Source organism: Coregonus clupeaformis, unplaced genomic scaffold, assembly GCF_020615455.1.
Source record: "Coregonus clupeaformis isolate EN_2021a unplaced genomic scaffold, ASM2061545v1 scaf1864, whole genome shotgun sequence".
Taxonomy (NCBI): Eukaryota; Metazoa; Chordata; class Actinopteri; order Salmoniformes; family Salmonidae; genus Coregonus; species Coregonus clupeaformis.
The window spans coordinates 42,501-60,076 of record NW_025535318.1 but is presented as its reverse complement, the minus strand read 5'-3'; the positions used below and the strand labels follow the sequence as shown (position 1 = coordinate 60,076).

The window sequence follows — 17,576 nt, the reverse complement described above, 5'->3', positions numbered from 1 at the left end:
CTAACCTGCTCAAGGTAACACACATCCCAGTATAACACTCTGACCCACTACTTCCTAACCTGCTCAAGGTAACCCACAGCCCAGTATAACACTCTGGACCCACTACTTCCCTAACCTGCTCAAGGTAACACACAGCCCAGTATAACACTCTGGACCCACTACTTCCCTAACCTGCTCTAGGTAACACACAGCCCAGTATAACACTCTGGACCCCCTACTTCCCTGACTGCTCAGGTATGTGTTGTAGTTCCTAGTGTGGGACACTCCTAGCCTGCTGATCTCACAGCCATGTATGCTTGCTAGTTCCTAACCTGCTGGGACAGTCCAGCCCTAGTATCTGACTCTATGTACGTGTTCTAGCTCTGGTGGTGACAAGTACTACCCCGGTATCTGACTATATGTATGTGTTGTAGTTCCTAGCGTGGGACAGTCCTAGCCTGGTATCTGACTATATGTATGTGTTGTAGTTCCTAGTGTGGGACAGTCCTAGCCTGGTATCTGACTATATGTATGTGTTGTAGTTCCTAGCGTGGGACAGTCCTAGCCTGGTATCTGACTATATGTATGTGTTGTAGTTCCTAGCGTGGGACAGTCCTAGCCTGGTATCTGACTATATGTATGTGTTGTAGTTCCTAGCGTGGGACAGTCCTAGCCTGGTATCTGACTATATGTATGTGTTGTAGTTCCTAGCGTGGGACAGTCCTAGCCTGGTATCTGACTATATGTATGTGTTGTAGTTCCTAGCGTGGGACAGTCCTAGCCTGGTATCTGACTATATGTATGTGTTGTAGTTCCTAGCGTGGGACAGTCCTAGCCTGGTATCTGACTATATGTATGTGTTGTAGTTCCTAGTGTGGGACAGTCCTAGCCTGGTATCTGACTATATGTATGTGTTGTAGTTCCTAGCGTGGGACAGTCCTAGCCTGGTATCTGACTATATGTATGTGTTGTAGTTCCTAGCGTGGGACAGTCCTAGCCTGGTATCTGACTATATGTATGTGTTGTAGTTCCTAGCGTGGGACAGTCCTAGCCTGGTATCTGACTATATGTATGTGTTGTAGTTCCTAGCGTGGGACAGTCCTAGCCTGGTATCTGACTATATGTATGTGTTGTAGTTCCTAGTGTGGGACAGTCCTAGCCTGGTATCTGACTATATGTATGTGTTGTAGTTCCTAGCGTGGGACAGTCCTAGCCTGGTATCTGACTATATGTATGTGTTGTAGTTCCTAGCGTGGGACAGTCCTAGCCTGGTATCTGACTATATGTATGTGTTGTAGTTCCTAGCGTGGGACAGTCCTAGCCTGGTATCTGACTATATGTATGTGTTGTAGTTCCTAGTGTGGGTCAGTCCTAGCCTGGTATCTGACTATATGTATGTGTTGTAGTTCCTAGTGTGATGGACAGTCCTAGCCTGGTATCTGACTATATGTATGTGTTGTAGTTCCTAGTGTGGGTCAGTCCTAGCCTGGTATCTGACTATATGTATGTGTTGTAGTTCCTAGCGTGGGACAGTCCTAGCCTGGTATCTGACTATATGTATGTGTTGTAGTTCCTAGCGTGGGACAGTCCTAGCCTGGTATCTGACTATATGTATGTGTTGTAGTTCCTAGCGTGGGACAGTCCTAGCCTGGTATCTGACTATATGTATGTGTTGTAGTTCCTAGCGTGGGACAGTCCTAGCCTGGTATCTGACTATATGTATGTGTTGTAGTTCCTAGCGTGGGACAGTCCTAGCCTGGTATCTGACTATATGTATGTGTTGTAGTTCCTAGTGTGGGACAGTCCTAGCCTGGTATCTGACTATATGTATGTGTTGTAGTTCCTAGCGTGGGACAGTCCTAGCCTGGTATCTGACTATATGTATGTGTTGTAGTTCCTAGCGTGGGACAGTCCTAGCCTGGTATCTGACTATATGTATGTGTTGTAGTTCCTAGCGTGGGACAGTCCTAGCCTGGTATCTGACTATATGTATGTGTTGTAGTTCCTAGCGTGGGACAGTCCTAGCCTGGTATCTGACTATATGTATGTGTTGTAGTTCCTAGCGTGGGACAGTCCTAGCCTGGTATCTGACTATGTGTATGTGTTGTAGTTCCTAGCGTGGGACAGTCCTAGCCTGGTATCTGACTATATGTATGTGTTGTAGTTCCTAGCGTGGGACAGTCCTAGCCTGGTATCTGACTATATGTATGTGTTGTAGTTCCTAGCGTGGGACAGTCCTAGCCTGGTATCTGACTATATGTATGTGTTGTAGTTCCTAGTGTGGGACAGTCCTAGCCTGGTATCTGACTATATGTATGTGTTGTAGTTCCTAGCGTGGGACAGTCCTAGCCTGGTATCTGACTATATGTATGTGTTGTAGTTCCTAGTGTGGAACAGTCCTAGCCTGGTATCTGACTATATGTATGTGTTGTAGTTCCTAGTGTGGAACAGTCCTAGCCTGGTATCTGACTATATGTATGTGTTGTAGTTCCTAGTGTGGGACAGTCCTAGCCTGGTATCTGACTATATGTATGTGTTGTAGTTCCTAGCGTGGGACAGTCCTAGCCTGGTATCTGACTATGTGTATGTGTTGTAGTTCCTAGCGTGGGACAGTCCTAGCCTGGTATCTGACTATGTGTATGTGTTGTAGTTCCTAGCGTGGGACAGTCCTAGCCTGGTATCTGACTATATGTATGTGTTGTAGTTCCTAGCGTGGGACAGTCCTAGCCTGGTATCTGACTATATGTATGTGTTGTAGTTCCTAGCGTGGGACAGTCCTAGCCTGGTATCTGACTATATGTATGTGTTGTAGTTCCTAGCGTGGGACAGTCCTAGCCTGGTATCTGACTATATGTATGTGTTGTAGTTCCTAGCGTGGGACAGTCCTAGCCTGGTACCTGACTATATGTATGTGTTGTAGTTCCTAGCGTGGGACAGTCCTAGCCTGGTATCTGACTATATGTATGTGTTGTAGTTCCTAGCGTGGGACAGTCCTAGCCTGGTATCTGACTATGTGTATGTGTTGTAGTTCCTAGTGTGGGACAGTCCTAGCCTGGTATCTGACTATATGTATGTGTTGTAGTTCCTAGCGTGGGACAGTCCTAGCCTGGTATCTGACTATATGTATGTTGTAGTTCCTAGCGTGGGACAGTCCTAGCCTGGTATCTGACTATATGTATGTGTTGAAGTTCCTAGTGTGGGTCAGTCCTAGCCTGGTATCTGACTATATGTATGTGTTGTAGTTCCTAGTGTGGGACAGTCCTAGCCTGGTATCTGACTATATGTATGTGTTGTAGTTCCTAGCGTGGGACAGTCCTAGCCTGGTATCTGACTATATGTATGTGTTGTAGTTCCTAGTGTGGGACAGGCCTAGCCTGGTATCTGACTATATATGTATGTGTTGTAGTTCCTAGCGTGGGACAGTCCTAGCCTGGTATCTGACTATATGTATGTGTTGTAGTTCCTAGCGTGGAACAGTCCTAGCCTGGTATCTGACTATATGTATGTGTTGTAGTTCCTAGCGTGGGACAGTCCTAGCCTGGTATCTGACTATATGTACAGTGGGGAAAAAAAGTATTTAGTCAGCCACCAATTGTGCAAGTTTTCCCACTTAAAAAGATGAGAGAGGCCTGTAATTTTCATCATAGGTACACGTCAACTATGACAGACAAAATGATACATTTTTTCTCCAGAAAATCACATTGTAGGATTTTTTATGAATTTATTAGCAAATTATGGTGGAAAATAAGTATTTGGTCATTAACAAAAGTTTCTCAATACTTTGTTATATACCCTTTGTTGGCAATGACACAGGTCAAATGTTTTCTGTAAGTCTTCACAAGGTTTTCACACACTGTTGCTGGTATTTTGGCCCATTCCTCCATGCAGATCTCCTCTAGAGCAGTGATGTTTTGGGGCTGTCGCAGGGCAACACGGACTTTCAACTCCCTCCAAAGATTTTCTATGGGTTTGAGACCTGGAGACTGGCTAGGCCACTCCAGGACCTTGAAATGCTTCTTCACGAAGCCACTCCTTCGTTGCCCGGGCGGTGTGTTTGGGATCATTGTCATGCTGAAAGACCCAGCCACGTTTCATCTTCAATGCCCTTGCTGATGGAAGGAGGTTTTCACTCAAAATCTCACGATACATGGCCCCATTCATTCTTTCCTTTACACGGATCAGTCGTCCTGGTCCCTTTGAAGAAAAAACAGCCCCAAAGCATGATGTTTCCACCCCCATGCTTCACAGTAGGTATGGTGTTCTTTGGATGCAACTCAGCATTCTTTGTCCTCCAAACACGACGAGTTGAGTTTTTACCAAAAAGTTCTATTTTGGTTTCATCTGACCATATGACATTCTCCCAATCCTCTTCTGGATCATCCAAATGCACGCTAGCAAACTTCAGACGGGCCTGGACATGTACTGGCTTAAGCAGGGGGACACGTCTGGCACTGCAGGATTTGAGTCCCTGGCGACGTAGTTTGTTACTGATGGTAGGCTTTGTTACTTTGGTCCCAGCTCTCTGCAGGTCATTCACTAGGTCCCCCGTGTGGTTCTGGTATTTTTGCTCACCGTTCTTGTGATCATTTTGACCCCACGGGGTGAGATCTTGCGTGGAGCCCCAGATCGAGGGAGATTATCAGTGGTCTTGTATGTCTTCCATTTCCTAATAATTGCTCCCACAGTTGATTTCTTCAAACCAAGCTGCTTACCTATTGCAGATTCAGTCTTCCCAGCCTGGTGCAGGTCTACAATTTTGTTTCTGGTGTCCTTTGACAGCTCTTTGGTCTTGGCCATAGTGGAGTTTGGAGTGTGACTGTTTGAGGTTGTGGACAGGTGTCTTTTATACTGATAACAAGTTCAAACAAGTGCCATTAATACAGGTAACGAGTGGAGGACAGAGGAGCCTCTTAAAGAAGAAGTTACAGGTCTGTGAGAGCCAGAAATCTTGCTTGTTTGTAGGTGACCAAATACTTATTTTCCACCATAATTTGCAAATAAATTCTTTAAAAATCCTACAATGTGATTTTCTGGATTTTTTCCCCTCAATTTGTCTGTCATAGTTGACGTGTACCTATGATGAAAATTACAGGCCTCTCTCATCTTTTTAAGTGGGAGAACTTGCACAATTGGTGGCTGACTAAATACATTTTTTCCCCACTGTATGTGTTGTAGTTCCTAGTGTGGAACAGTCCTAGCCTGGTATCTGACTATATGTATGTGTTGTAGTTCCTAGTGTGGGACAGTCCTAGCCTGGTATCTGACTATATGTATGTGTTTATTCCTTGTAGTTCCTAGCATGGGACAGTCCTAGCCTGGTATCTGACTATATGAATGTGTTGTAGTTCCTAGTGTGGGACAGTCCTAGCCTGGTATCTGACTATATGTATGTGTTGTAGTTCCTAGCGTGGGACAGTCCTAGCCTGGTATCTGACTATATGTATGTGTTGTAGTTCCTAGTGTGGGACAGTCCTAGCCTGGTATCTGACTATATGTATGTGTTGTAGTTCCTAGCGTGGGTCAGTCCTAGCCTGGTATCTGACTATATGTATGTGTTGTAGTTCCTAGCGTGGGACAGTCCTAGCCTGGTATCTGACTATATGTATGTGTTGTAGTTCCTAGCGTGGGACAGTCCTAGCCTGGTATCTGACTATGTGGATGTGCTGCCCTCTCTGGTCACGGCTGGAACTGCGGTTGAGCTGCTGCACTCTCTACTGGACCTGCCCTGTCTCACTGCTGCACTCACCCTACAGATCAGGTACACAGACACACACACACACACACACACACACACAGACACAGACACACACACGTTCAAATAGAATGCATACATACACAATAAATGTGTTTATATCAAAGTATCTGTAAGATGGTCCTCTGTAGCTCAATTGGTAGAGCACGGCGCTTGTAACGCCAGGGTAGTGGGTTCGATCCCCGGGACCACCCATATGTAAAAATGTATGCACACATGACTGTAAGTCGCTTTGGATAAAAGCGTCTGCTAAATGGCATATTAATGAAAGATGATGTAAAAACAAATCAATCAGTAACACACACAAGATGGCGTAGCAGTACGGTCGCTTTTATTTTTCGTCCTGTGTAAATATCCCGTTTCTTGTTTTTTTGTCTATATTTCTAAATTTTTTACTTTCATTCTTTAACTAAATATACTTTCCTGCAACCCGCCTCACCCAACGTGGAAAGCATTCTATTATTTCTTTATAACTTTCATCAAGAACCGTAAGCTGAAAATAGTGGCTACCTGTTATTAGTCACCGTTAGCGTCTTCACCACTGTCCGTGGCCTACACTATCCACCAGCCAGCTCTAGCTCTAGCCTGGACAATTCGTCGGCCAGTCTGCACAGCGTGCTATCGACCCAGCGTGCTATCGACCCAGAGCTTATTGGACTTTCTGCCGGAATCACTGGACCCTAGCGCCGGATCATCACAACCAGCTAGCTAGCTGCAACCTGTTGTTGGCTGATTACCATTGCCCTATAGCAAGCACCAGTTAGCCTTGAGCTAGCCTCAGGCCCATCTCCCGGCTATCTACCTCTCTGTCAACCGGACGGGACCTCCTAGTGTTGACACTGAGCCCGCCGATCCAACACGACTGGTTTGCCGACGAAATAGTCTGATGTGGTTTCAACCGGCTTCCCGTTGCGACGACCACGAAGATCCATCTGCCAGCCCCGGCCCGCTAGCACATGCAAACCACAACTGTGCTCCCTGCTAGCTGTGCTGAAGCACCAATTTGAACTGCTCTCGGACTCACATATTGCTGTTCACTGGACCTTATGATCACTCAGCTGCACAGCTGATGCCTGCTGGACTGTTCCTTTACACGGTACTCTGTCCTGTTTATTCTGTTTAGTCTTAGCCCAAACGTTATCTCTATTTCCAGTTGTGTCTTAGCTCTCTCTAATAACACGTGACTGCTTTATGCCTCTCTCCCATGTCAATTATGCCTTGCCTATTGCTGTTTGGGTTAGTTCTTATTATACAATTTCAATGTAGAACCCCTAGTCCCTCTCAAACTGCCTCATATAGTTCCTTTGTTCCTCCCCCCATACACGCCGAGACCGGCTCAATCGATGCCTCCAATGACGCTATCTCTTTCATTGTTACCCAACGCTTAGGGTTACCTGAACTGTACTCATATCCTTCCATATCCTTTTCTGTACATAATGCCCTGAATCTTTTCTACAACGCCCGGAGAACTGCCCCCTTTATTCTATGTACCCAACGCACTAGAAGACCAGTTCTTAAAGCCTTTAGTCGTATCCTTATTCTAGTCCTCCTCTGTTCCTCTGGTGATGTAGAGGCTAACCCAGGCCCTGCAGCCCCCAGTATCACTCCTACTCCCCAGGAGCTATCATTTGTTGACTTCTGTAACCGTAAAAGTCTTGGTTTTCTGCACATAAATATCAGAAGCCTCCTTCCTAAGTTTGAGTTATTCACTGCGTTAGCACACTCCGCCAACCCTGATGTTCTAGCAGTGTCTGAATCCTGGCTTAGGGAAGGCCACCAAAATTCTGAAATTTCCATCCCCAACTATAACATTTTCCGTCTAGATAGAACTGCCAAAGGGGGTGGAGTTGCAATCTACTGTAGAGATAGCCTGCAGAGCTCTATCATACTATCCAGGTCTGTGCCCAAACAGTTTGAGCTTTTACTTCTAAAATCCACCTTTCCAGAAATAAATCTCTCACTGTTGCCGCTTGCTACAGACCCCCCTCAGCCCCCAGCTGTGCCCTGGACACCATATGTGAATTGATTGCCCCCATCTATCCTCAGAGTTCGTACTGCTTGGTGACCTAAATTGGGATATGCTTAACACCCCGGCCATCCTACAATCTAAACTAGATGCCCTCAATCTCACACAAATTATCAACGAACCTACCAGGTACAACCCTAAATCCGTAAACATGGGTACCCTCATAGATATCATCCTGACTAACTTACCCTCTAAATACACCTCCGCTGTCTTCAACCAGGATCTCAGCGATCACTGCCTTATTGCCTGCGTCCGTAACGGGTCCGCGGTCAAACGACCACCCCTCATCACTGTCAAACGCTCCCAAAAACACTTCAGCGAGCAGGCCTTCCTAATTGACCTGGCCCAGGTATCCTGGATGGATATAGATCTCATTCTGTCAGTAGAGGATGCCTGGTTGTTCTTTAAAAGTAATTTCCTCTCAATCTTAAATAGACATGCCCCCATTCAAAAATACAGAACTAAGAACAGATATAGCCCCTGGTTCTCCTCAGACTTGACTGCCCTTGACCAGCACAAAAACATCCTGTGGCGTACTGCATTAGCATCAAATAGCCCCCGTGATATGCAACTTTTCAGGGAAGTTAGGAACCAATATACACAAGCAGTTAGGAAAGCAAAGGCTAACTTTTTCAAACAGAAATTTGCATCCTGTAGCACTAACTCCAAAAAGTTTTGGGACACTGTAAAGTCCATGGAAAATAAGAGCACTTCCTCCCAGCTGCCCACTGCACTGAGGCTAGGAAACACTATCACCACCGATAAATCTACAATAATCGAGAATTTCAACAAGCATTTTGCTACGGCTGGCCATGCTTTCCACCTGGCTACCACTACCCCGGCCACCAGCTCTGCACCCTCTGCTGCAACTTGCCCATGCCCCCCCGCTTCTCCTTCACACAAATCCTGACAGCTGATGTTCTAAAAGAGCTGCAAAATCTGGACCCCCTACAAATCATCTGGACTAGACAATCTGGACCCTTTCTTTCTAAAACTAGCCACCGAAATTGTCGCAACCCCTATTACTAGCCTGTTCAACCTCTCTTTCGTAACGTCTGAGATCCCCAGAGATTGGAAAGCTGCCGCGGTCATCCCCCTCTTCAAAGGGGGTGACACTCTAGATCCAAACTGTTACAGACCCATATCCATCCTGCCCTGCCTTTCAAAAGTTTTTGAAAGCCAAGTCAACAAACAGATCACCAACCATTTCGAATCCCACCGTACCTTCTCCGCTATGCAATCCGGTTTCCGAGCTGGTCATGGGTGCACTTCAGCCACGCTCAAGGTCCTAAATGATATTATAACCGCGATCGATAATAGACAGTACTGTGCAGCCGTTTTCATTGACCTGGCCAAGGCTTTCGACTCTGTCAACCACCGCATTCTTATTGGCAGACTAAATAGCCTTGGTTTCTCAAATGACTGCCTCGCCTGGTTCACCAACTACTTCTCAGATAGAGTTCAATGTGTCAAATCGGAGGGCCTGTTGTCTGGACCTATGGCAGTCTCTATGGGGGTGCCACAGGGTTCAATTCTTGGGCCAACTCTTTTCTCTGTGTATATCAATGATGTCGCTCTTGCTGCTGGTGACTCTCAGATCCACCTCTACGCAGACGACACCATTTTGTATACATCTGGCCCTTCATTGGACACTGTGTTAACAAACCTCCAAACGAGCTTCAATTCCATACAACACTCCTTCAGTAGCCTCCAACTGCTCTTAAACACTAGTAAAACTAAATGCATGCTCTTCAACCGAACGCTGCTTGCACCCGCCCACCCGACTAGAATCACTACTCTAGACGGGTCTGACCTAGAGTACGTGGACAACTACAAATATCTAGGTGTCTGGTTAGACTGTAAACTCTCCTTCCAGACTCACATTAAGAATCTCCAATCCAAAGTTAAATCTAGAATCGGTTTCCTATTTCGCAACAAAGCCTCCTTCACTCATGCTGCCAAACATGCCCTCGTAAAACTGACTATCCTACCGATCCTTGACTTCGGCGATGTCATTTACAAAATAGCCTCCAACACTCTACTCAGCAAACTGGATGTTGTCTATCACAGTGCCATCCGTTTTGTCTCCAAAGCCCCATATAATACCCACCACTGTGACCTGTACGCTCTTGTTGGCTGGTCCTCACTACATATTCGTCGCCAAACCCACTGGCTCCAGGCCATCTATAAATCACTGCTAGGCAAATCCCCGCCTTATCTTAGCTCATTGGTCACCATAGCAACACCCACCCGTAGTCTACGCTCCAGCGGGTATATCTCACTGGTCATCCCCAAAGCCAACACCTCCTTTGGCCGCAATTCCTTCCAGTTCTCTGCTGCCAATGACTGGAACGAATTGCAAAAATCTCTGAAGCTGGAGACTCTTATCTCCCTCACTAACTTTAAGCATCAGTTGTCAGAGCACCTTACCGATCACTGCACCTGTACACAGCCCATCTGAAATTAGCCCACCCAACTACCTCATCCCCATATTGTTATTTATTTTGCTCATCTGTACCCCAGTATCTCTATTTGCACATCATCTCTTGCACATCATTCCAGTGTTAATACTAAATTGTAATTATTTTGCACTATAGCCTATTTTATTGCCTTACCTCCATAACTTGCTAAATTTGCACACTGTATATTAATTGTATTTCTGTTGTATTTTTGATTTTTGTTTTGTTTTACCCCATATGTAACTCTGTGTTGTTGTTTTTATCGCACTGCTTTGCTTTATCTTGGCCAGGTCGCAGTTGTAAATGAGAACTTGTTCTCAACTGGTTTACCTGGTTAAATAAAGGTGAAATAAAAATAAAAAAATTAAAAAATGTTCCTGGAAGCATTTCAGGGAAACGGTGGACAACTGCAGTCTACAACTGTAACACTGATCTGGGTGTGTGTCAGGTCTGCATGCTTCCCTGTGTCTGAGCCAGGGGGGCGTGGTCTGTCATCGCTGGAAGCTTTCCGAAGCCCCGCCCATAGAGGCCTCTTCCTGTTCCTGTTGAGAGGGGAGGCAGGGTCTGGTAATACTACTGTAGTACTACTATAATATTACTTTACTATTACCACTACTAATAATACTACTGATGTTCTCCCCAGGCGATACCATGGCCAGACTACTTCTATTATACCACTACTATAATACCACTACTGTACTACTATAATACCACTACTGTAATACTATAATACCACTACTGTAATACCACTACTGTAATACTATAATACCACTACTATAATACCACTACTGTAATACTATAATACCACTACTGTAATACCACTACTGTAATACTATAATACCACTACTATAATACCACTACTGTAATACTATAATACCACTACTATAATACCACTACTGTAATACTATAATACCACTACTATAATACCACTACTGTAATACTATAATACCACTACTATAATACCACTACTGTAATACTATAATACCACTACTATAATACCACTACTGTAATACTATAATACCACTACTATAATACCACTACTGTAATACTATAATACCACTACTACTATAATACCACTACTGTAATACTATAATACCACTGACTATAATGCCACTACTGTAATACTATAATACCACTACTGTAATACCACTACTGTAATACTATAATACCACTACTATAATACCACTACTGTAATACTATAATACCACTACTGTAATACTATAATACCACTACTATAATACCACTACTGTAATACTATAATACCACTACTATAATACCACTACTGTAATACTATAATACCACTACTGTACTACTATAATACCACTACTGTAATACTATAATACCACTACTATAATGCCACTACTGTAATACTATAATACCACTACTGTAATACCACTACTGTAATACTATAATACCACTACTATAATACCACTACTGTAATACTATAATACCACTACTGTAATACTATAATACCACTACTATAATACCACTACTGTAATACTATAATACCACTACTGTAATACCACTACTGTAATACTATAATACCACTACTATAATACCACTACTGTAATACTATAATACCACTACTGTAATACTATAATACCACTACTATAATACCACTACTGTAATACTATAATACCACTACTATAATACCACTACTGTAATACTATAATACCACTACTATAATACCACTACTGTAATACTATAATACCACTACTATAATACCACTACTGTAATACTATAATACCACTACTATAATACCACTACTGTAATACTATAATACCACTACTGTACTACTATAATACCACTACTGTAATACTATAATACCACTACTATAATACCACTACTGTAATACTATAATACCACTACTATAATACCACTACTGTAATACTATAATACCACTACTATAATACCACTACTGTAATACTATAATACCACTACTGTAATACCACTACTGTAATACTATAATACCACTACTATAATACCACTACTGTAATACTATAATACCACTACTGTAATACTATAATACCACTACTGTAATACTATAATACCACTACTGTAACATTACTCTATTTCTCCCCAGGTGATACCATGGACAGACTGAGCGTGCTCCATGACCTGCTGATGGAGGCAGCTGATTGGTCCAGAGTAATCCAATCAGCTCAAAGTGTTCCAGTGCTGCTGCATGTCTACTTCAACACAGTTACCACGGTAACACACACACACACACACACACACACACACACACACACACACACACACACACACACGGCTACAACCAGAATAAGTCAGACATAAAACATGTATTTTGTGTATATAAGTACAGCTTAGGTGTGTGTGTCTGTGCGTGTGTGTGTGTGTGTGTGTGTGTGTGTGTGTGTGTGTGTGTGTGTGTGTGTGTGTGTGTGTGTGTGTGTGTGTGTGTGTGTGTGTGTGTAGGTATCTGATGAGAGGTTGCTGGCCCAGCTGGTGTTAGTGCTGCTGGAGAGAAGCAGTCTGCTGCTCAACATCCCCAGATACACTGCAGAGATACACCGGTCAGTACACAGATACACCGGTCACTACACAGATACACCGGTCACTACACAGATACACCGGGTCAGTACACAGAAACACCGGGTCAGTACACAGAAACACCGGTCAGTACACAGATACACTGCAGAGATACACCGGTCAGTACACAGATACACCGGTCAGTACACAGATACACCGGTCAGTACACAGATACACCGGTCAGTACACAGATACACTGCAGAGATACACCGGTCAGTACACAGATACACCGGTCAGTACACACAGATACACCGGTCAGTACACAGATACACCGGTCAGTACACAGATACACCGGTCAGTACACAGATACACCGGTCAGTACACAGATACACCGCTCAGTACACACAGATACACCGGTCAGTACACAGATACACCGGTCCAGTACACACAGATACACCGGGTCAGTACACAGATACACCGGTCAGTACACAGATACACCGGTCAGTACACAGATACACCGTCAGTACACAGATACACCCAGTACACAGATACACGGTCAGTACACAGATACACCGGTCAGTACACACAGATACACCGGCCAGTACACAGATACACCGGTCAGACAGATACACCGTCAGTACACAGATACACCGGTCAGTACACAGATACACCGGTCAGTACACACAGATACACCGGTCAGTACACAGATACACCGGTCAGTACACAGATACACCGGTCAGTACACAGATACACCGGTCAGTACACAGATACACCGGTCAGTACACAGATACACCGGTCAGTGTACACAGATACACCGGTCAGTACACACATATACACCGGTCAGTACACAGATACACCGGTCAGTACACAGATACACTGGTCAGTACACAGATACACCGGTCAGTACACACAGATACACCGGTCAGTACACAGATACACCGGTCAGTACACAGATACACCGGTCAGTACACAGATACACCGGTCAGTACACAGATACACCGGTCAGTACACAGATACACCGGTCAGTGTACACAGATACACCGGTCAGTACACACATATACACCGGTCAGTACACAGATACACCGGTCAGTACACAGATACACCGGTCAGTACACAGATACACTGGTCAGTACACAGATACACCGGTCAGTACACACAGATACACCGGTCAGTACACAGATACACCGGTCAGTACACAGATACACCGGTCAGTACACAGATACACCGGTCAGTACACAGATACACCGGTCAGTACACAGATACACCGGTCAGTACACAGATACACCGGTCAGTACACAGATACACCGGTCAGTACACAGATACACTGGTCAGTACACAGATACACCGGTCAGTACACAGATACACCGGTCAGTACACATATACACCGGTCAGTACACAGATACACCGGTCAGTACACAGATACACTGGTCAGTACACAGATACACCGGTCAGTACACACAGATACACCGGTCAGTACACAGATACACCGGTCAGTACACAGATACACCGGTCAGTACACAGATACACTGGTCAGTACACAGATACACCGGTCAGTACACAGATACACCGGGTCAGTACACAGATACACCGGTCAGTACACAGATACACCGGTCAGTACACAGATACACCGGTCAGTACACAGATACACCGGTCAGTACACAGATACACCGGTCAGTACACACAGATACACCGGTCAGTACACAGATACACCGGTCAGTACACAGATACACCGGTCAGTACACAGATACACCGGTCAGTACACAGATACACCGGTCAGTACACAGATACACCGGTCAGTACACAGATACACCGGTCAGTACACAGATACACCGGTCAGTACACAGATACACCGGTCAGTACACAGATACACCGGTCAGTACACAGATACACCGGTCAGTGTACACAGATACACCGGTCAGTGTACACATATACACCGGTCAGTACACAGATACACCGGTCAGTACACAGATACACCGGTCAGTACACAGATACACCGGTCAGTACACAGATACACCGGTCAGTACACAGATACACCGGTCAGTACACAGATACACCGGTCAGTACACAGATACACCGGTCAGTACACAGATACACCGGTCAGTACACAGATACACCGGTCATTACACAGATACACCGGTCAGTACACAGATACACCGGTCATTACACAGATACACCGGTCAGTACACAGATACACCGGTCATTACACAGATACACCGGTCAGTACACAGATACACCGGTCATTACACAGATACACCGGTCAGTACACAGATACACCGTCGGTACACAGATACACCGGGTCAGTACACAGATACACCGGTCAGTACACAGATACACCGGTCAGTACACAGATACACCGGTCAGTACACAGATACACCGGGTCAGTACACAGATACACCGGTCAGTACACAGATACACCGGTCATTACACAGATACACCGGTCAGTACACAGATACACCGGTCATTACACAGATACACCGGTCAGTACACACAGATACACCGGTCAGTACACACAGATACACTGCAGAGATACTGTCACGGACGTTGAAGGACGGGTCAGACCAAGGCGCAGCGTGAAAGGCATACATGTTTATTATTCAAAATAATTGTATTATTGTCATGGGAAACATATGTTAACGTTGCCAAAGCAAGTGAAATAGATCATAAACTAAAGTAAAAACTGAACAGTAAATATTACACTCACAAAAGACATTTCAAATGTCATTATGTCTCTATACAGTGTGTAACTATTTGCACATCATTACAAGTACAAAAAGGAAAATAAATCAACATAAATATGGGTTGTATTTACAATGGTGTTTGTTCTTCACTGGTTGCCCTTTTCTTGTGGCAACAGGTCACACGTCTTGCTGCTGTGATGGCACACTGTGGTTTTTCACCCAGTAGATAAGGGAGTTTATCAAAATTGGGTTTGTTTTCGAATTCTTTGTGGGTCGCTGTAATCTGAGGGAAATATGTGTCTCTAATATGGTCATACATTTGGCAGGAGGTTAGGAAGTGCAGCTCAGTTTCCACCTCATTTTGTGGGCAGTGTGCACATAGCCTGTCTTCTCTTGAGAGCCAGATCTGCCTACGGCGGCCTTTCTCAATAGCAAGGCTATGCTCACTGAGTCTGTACATAGTCAAAGCTTTCCTTAAGTTTGGGTCAGTCACAGTGGTCAGGTATTCTGCCACTGTGTACTCTCTGTTTAGGGCCAAATAGCATTCTAGTTTGCTCTGTTTTTTTGTTAATTCTTTCCAATATGTCAAGTAATTATCTTTGTTTTCTCATGATTTGGTTGGGTCTAATTGTGTTGCTGTCCTGGGGCTCTGTGGGTCTGTTTGTGTTTGTGAACAGAGCCCCAGGACCAGTTTGCTTAGGGGACTCTTCTCCAGGTTCATCTCTCTGTAGGTGATGGCTTTGTTATGGAAGGTTTGGGAATCACTTCCTTTTAAGTGGTTATAGAATTGAATGTCTTTGTTCTGTATTTTGATAATTAGCGGGTATCGGCCTAATTCTTCTCTGCATGCATTATTTGGTGTTTTACGTTGTACACTGAGGATATTTTTGCAGAATTCTGCATGCAGAGTCTCAATTTGGTGTTTGTCCCATTTTGTGAATTCTTGGTTGGTGAGCGGACCCCAGACCTCACAACCATAAAGGGCAATGGGTTCTATAACTGATTCAAGTATTTTTAGCCAGATCCTAATTGGTATGTCAAATTTTATGTTCCTTTTAATGGTGGCGTAGAAGGCCCTTCTTGCCTTGTCTCTCAGATCGTTCACAGCTTTGTGGAAGTTACCTGTGGTGCTGATGTTTAGTCCGAGGTAGGTATCGTTTTTTGTGTGATCTAGGGCAACGGTGTCTACAGTCGTGGTCAAAAGCTTTGAGAATAACACAAGTATTGGTCTTCACAAAGTTTGCTGCTTCAGTGTTTTTAGATATTTTTGTCAGATGTTACTATGGTATACTGAAGTATAATTATAAGCATTCCATAAGTGTCAAAGGCTTTTATTGACAATTACATTAAGTTTATGCAAAGAGTCAATATTTGCGGTGTTGACCCTTCTTTTTCAAGACCTCTGCAATCCGCCCTGGCATGCTGTCAATTAACTTCTGGGCCACATCCTGACTGATGGCAGCCCATTCTTGCATAATCAATGCTTGGAGTTTGTCAGAATTTGTGGGTTTTTGTTTGTCCACCCACCTCTTGAGGATTGACCACAAGTTCTCAATGTGATTAAGGTCTGGGGAGTTTCCTGGCCATGGACCCAAAATTGCGATGTTTTGTTCCCCGAGCTACTTAGTTATCACTTTTGCCTTATGGCAAGGTGCTCCATCATGCTGGAAAAGGCATTGGTCGTCACCAAACTGTTCTTGGATGGTTGGGAGAAGTTGCTCTCGGAGGATGTGTTGGTACCATTCTTTATTCAGGGCTGTGTTCTTAGGCAAAATTGTGTGTGAGCCCATTCCCTTGGCTGAGAAGCAACCCCACACATGAATGGTCTCAGGATGCTTTACTGTTGGCATGACACAGGACTGATGGTAGCGCTCACCTTGTCTTCTCCGGACAAGCTTTTTTCCGGATGCCCCAAACAATCTGAAAGGGGATTCATCAGAGAAAATGACTTTACCCCAGTCCTCAGCAGTCCAATCCCTGTACCTTTTGCAGAATATCAGTCTGTCCCTGATGTTTTTCCTGGAGAGAAGTGGCTTCCTCGCTGCCCTTCTTGACACCAGGCCATCCTCCAAAGGTCTTCGCCTCACTGTGCGTGCAGATGCATTCACACCTGCCTGCTGCCATTCCTGAGCAAGCTCTGCACTGGTGGTGCCCCGATCCCGCAGCTGAATCAACTTTAGGAGACGGTC

At 44.6% G+C, this 17,576-nt stretch overlaps 1 protein-coding gene across 1 annotated transcript in view; it reads left to right on the top strand.

The window, feature by feature from the left end:
- Nucleotides 1-17,576, top strand: part of LOC123487897 (AP-5 complex subunit zeta-1-like) — a gene marked incomplete at its 5' end in the record, with an annotated part of 50,950 nt that overhangs the window by 25,291 nt on the left and 8,083 nt on the right. Inside the window, 4 exons of the mRNA XM_045218870.1 lie at nt 5,595-5,737; nt 10,665-10,783; nt 12,300-12,427; nt 12,656-12,753. Coding sequence (XP_045074805.1) covers nt 5,595-5,737; nt 10,665-10,783; nt 12,300-12,427; nt 12,656-12,753 — 488 coding nt within the window. The remainder of the gene's footprint in view (nt 1-5,594; nt 5,738-10,664; nt 10,784-12,299; nt 12,428-12,655; nt 12,754-17,576) is intronic.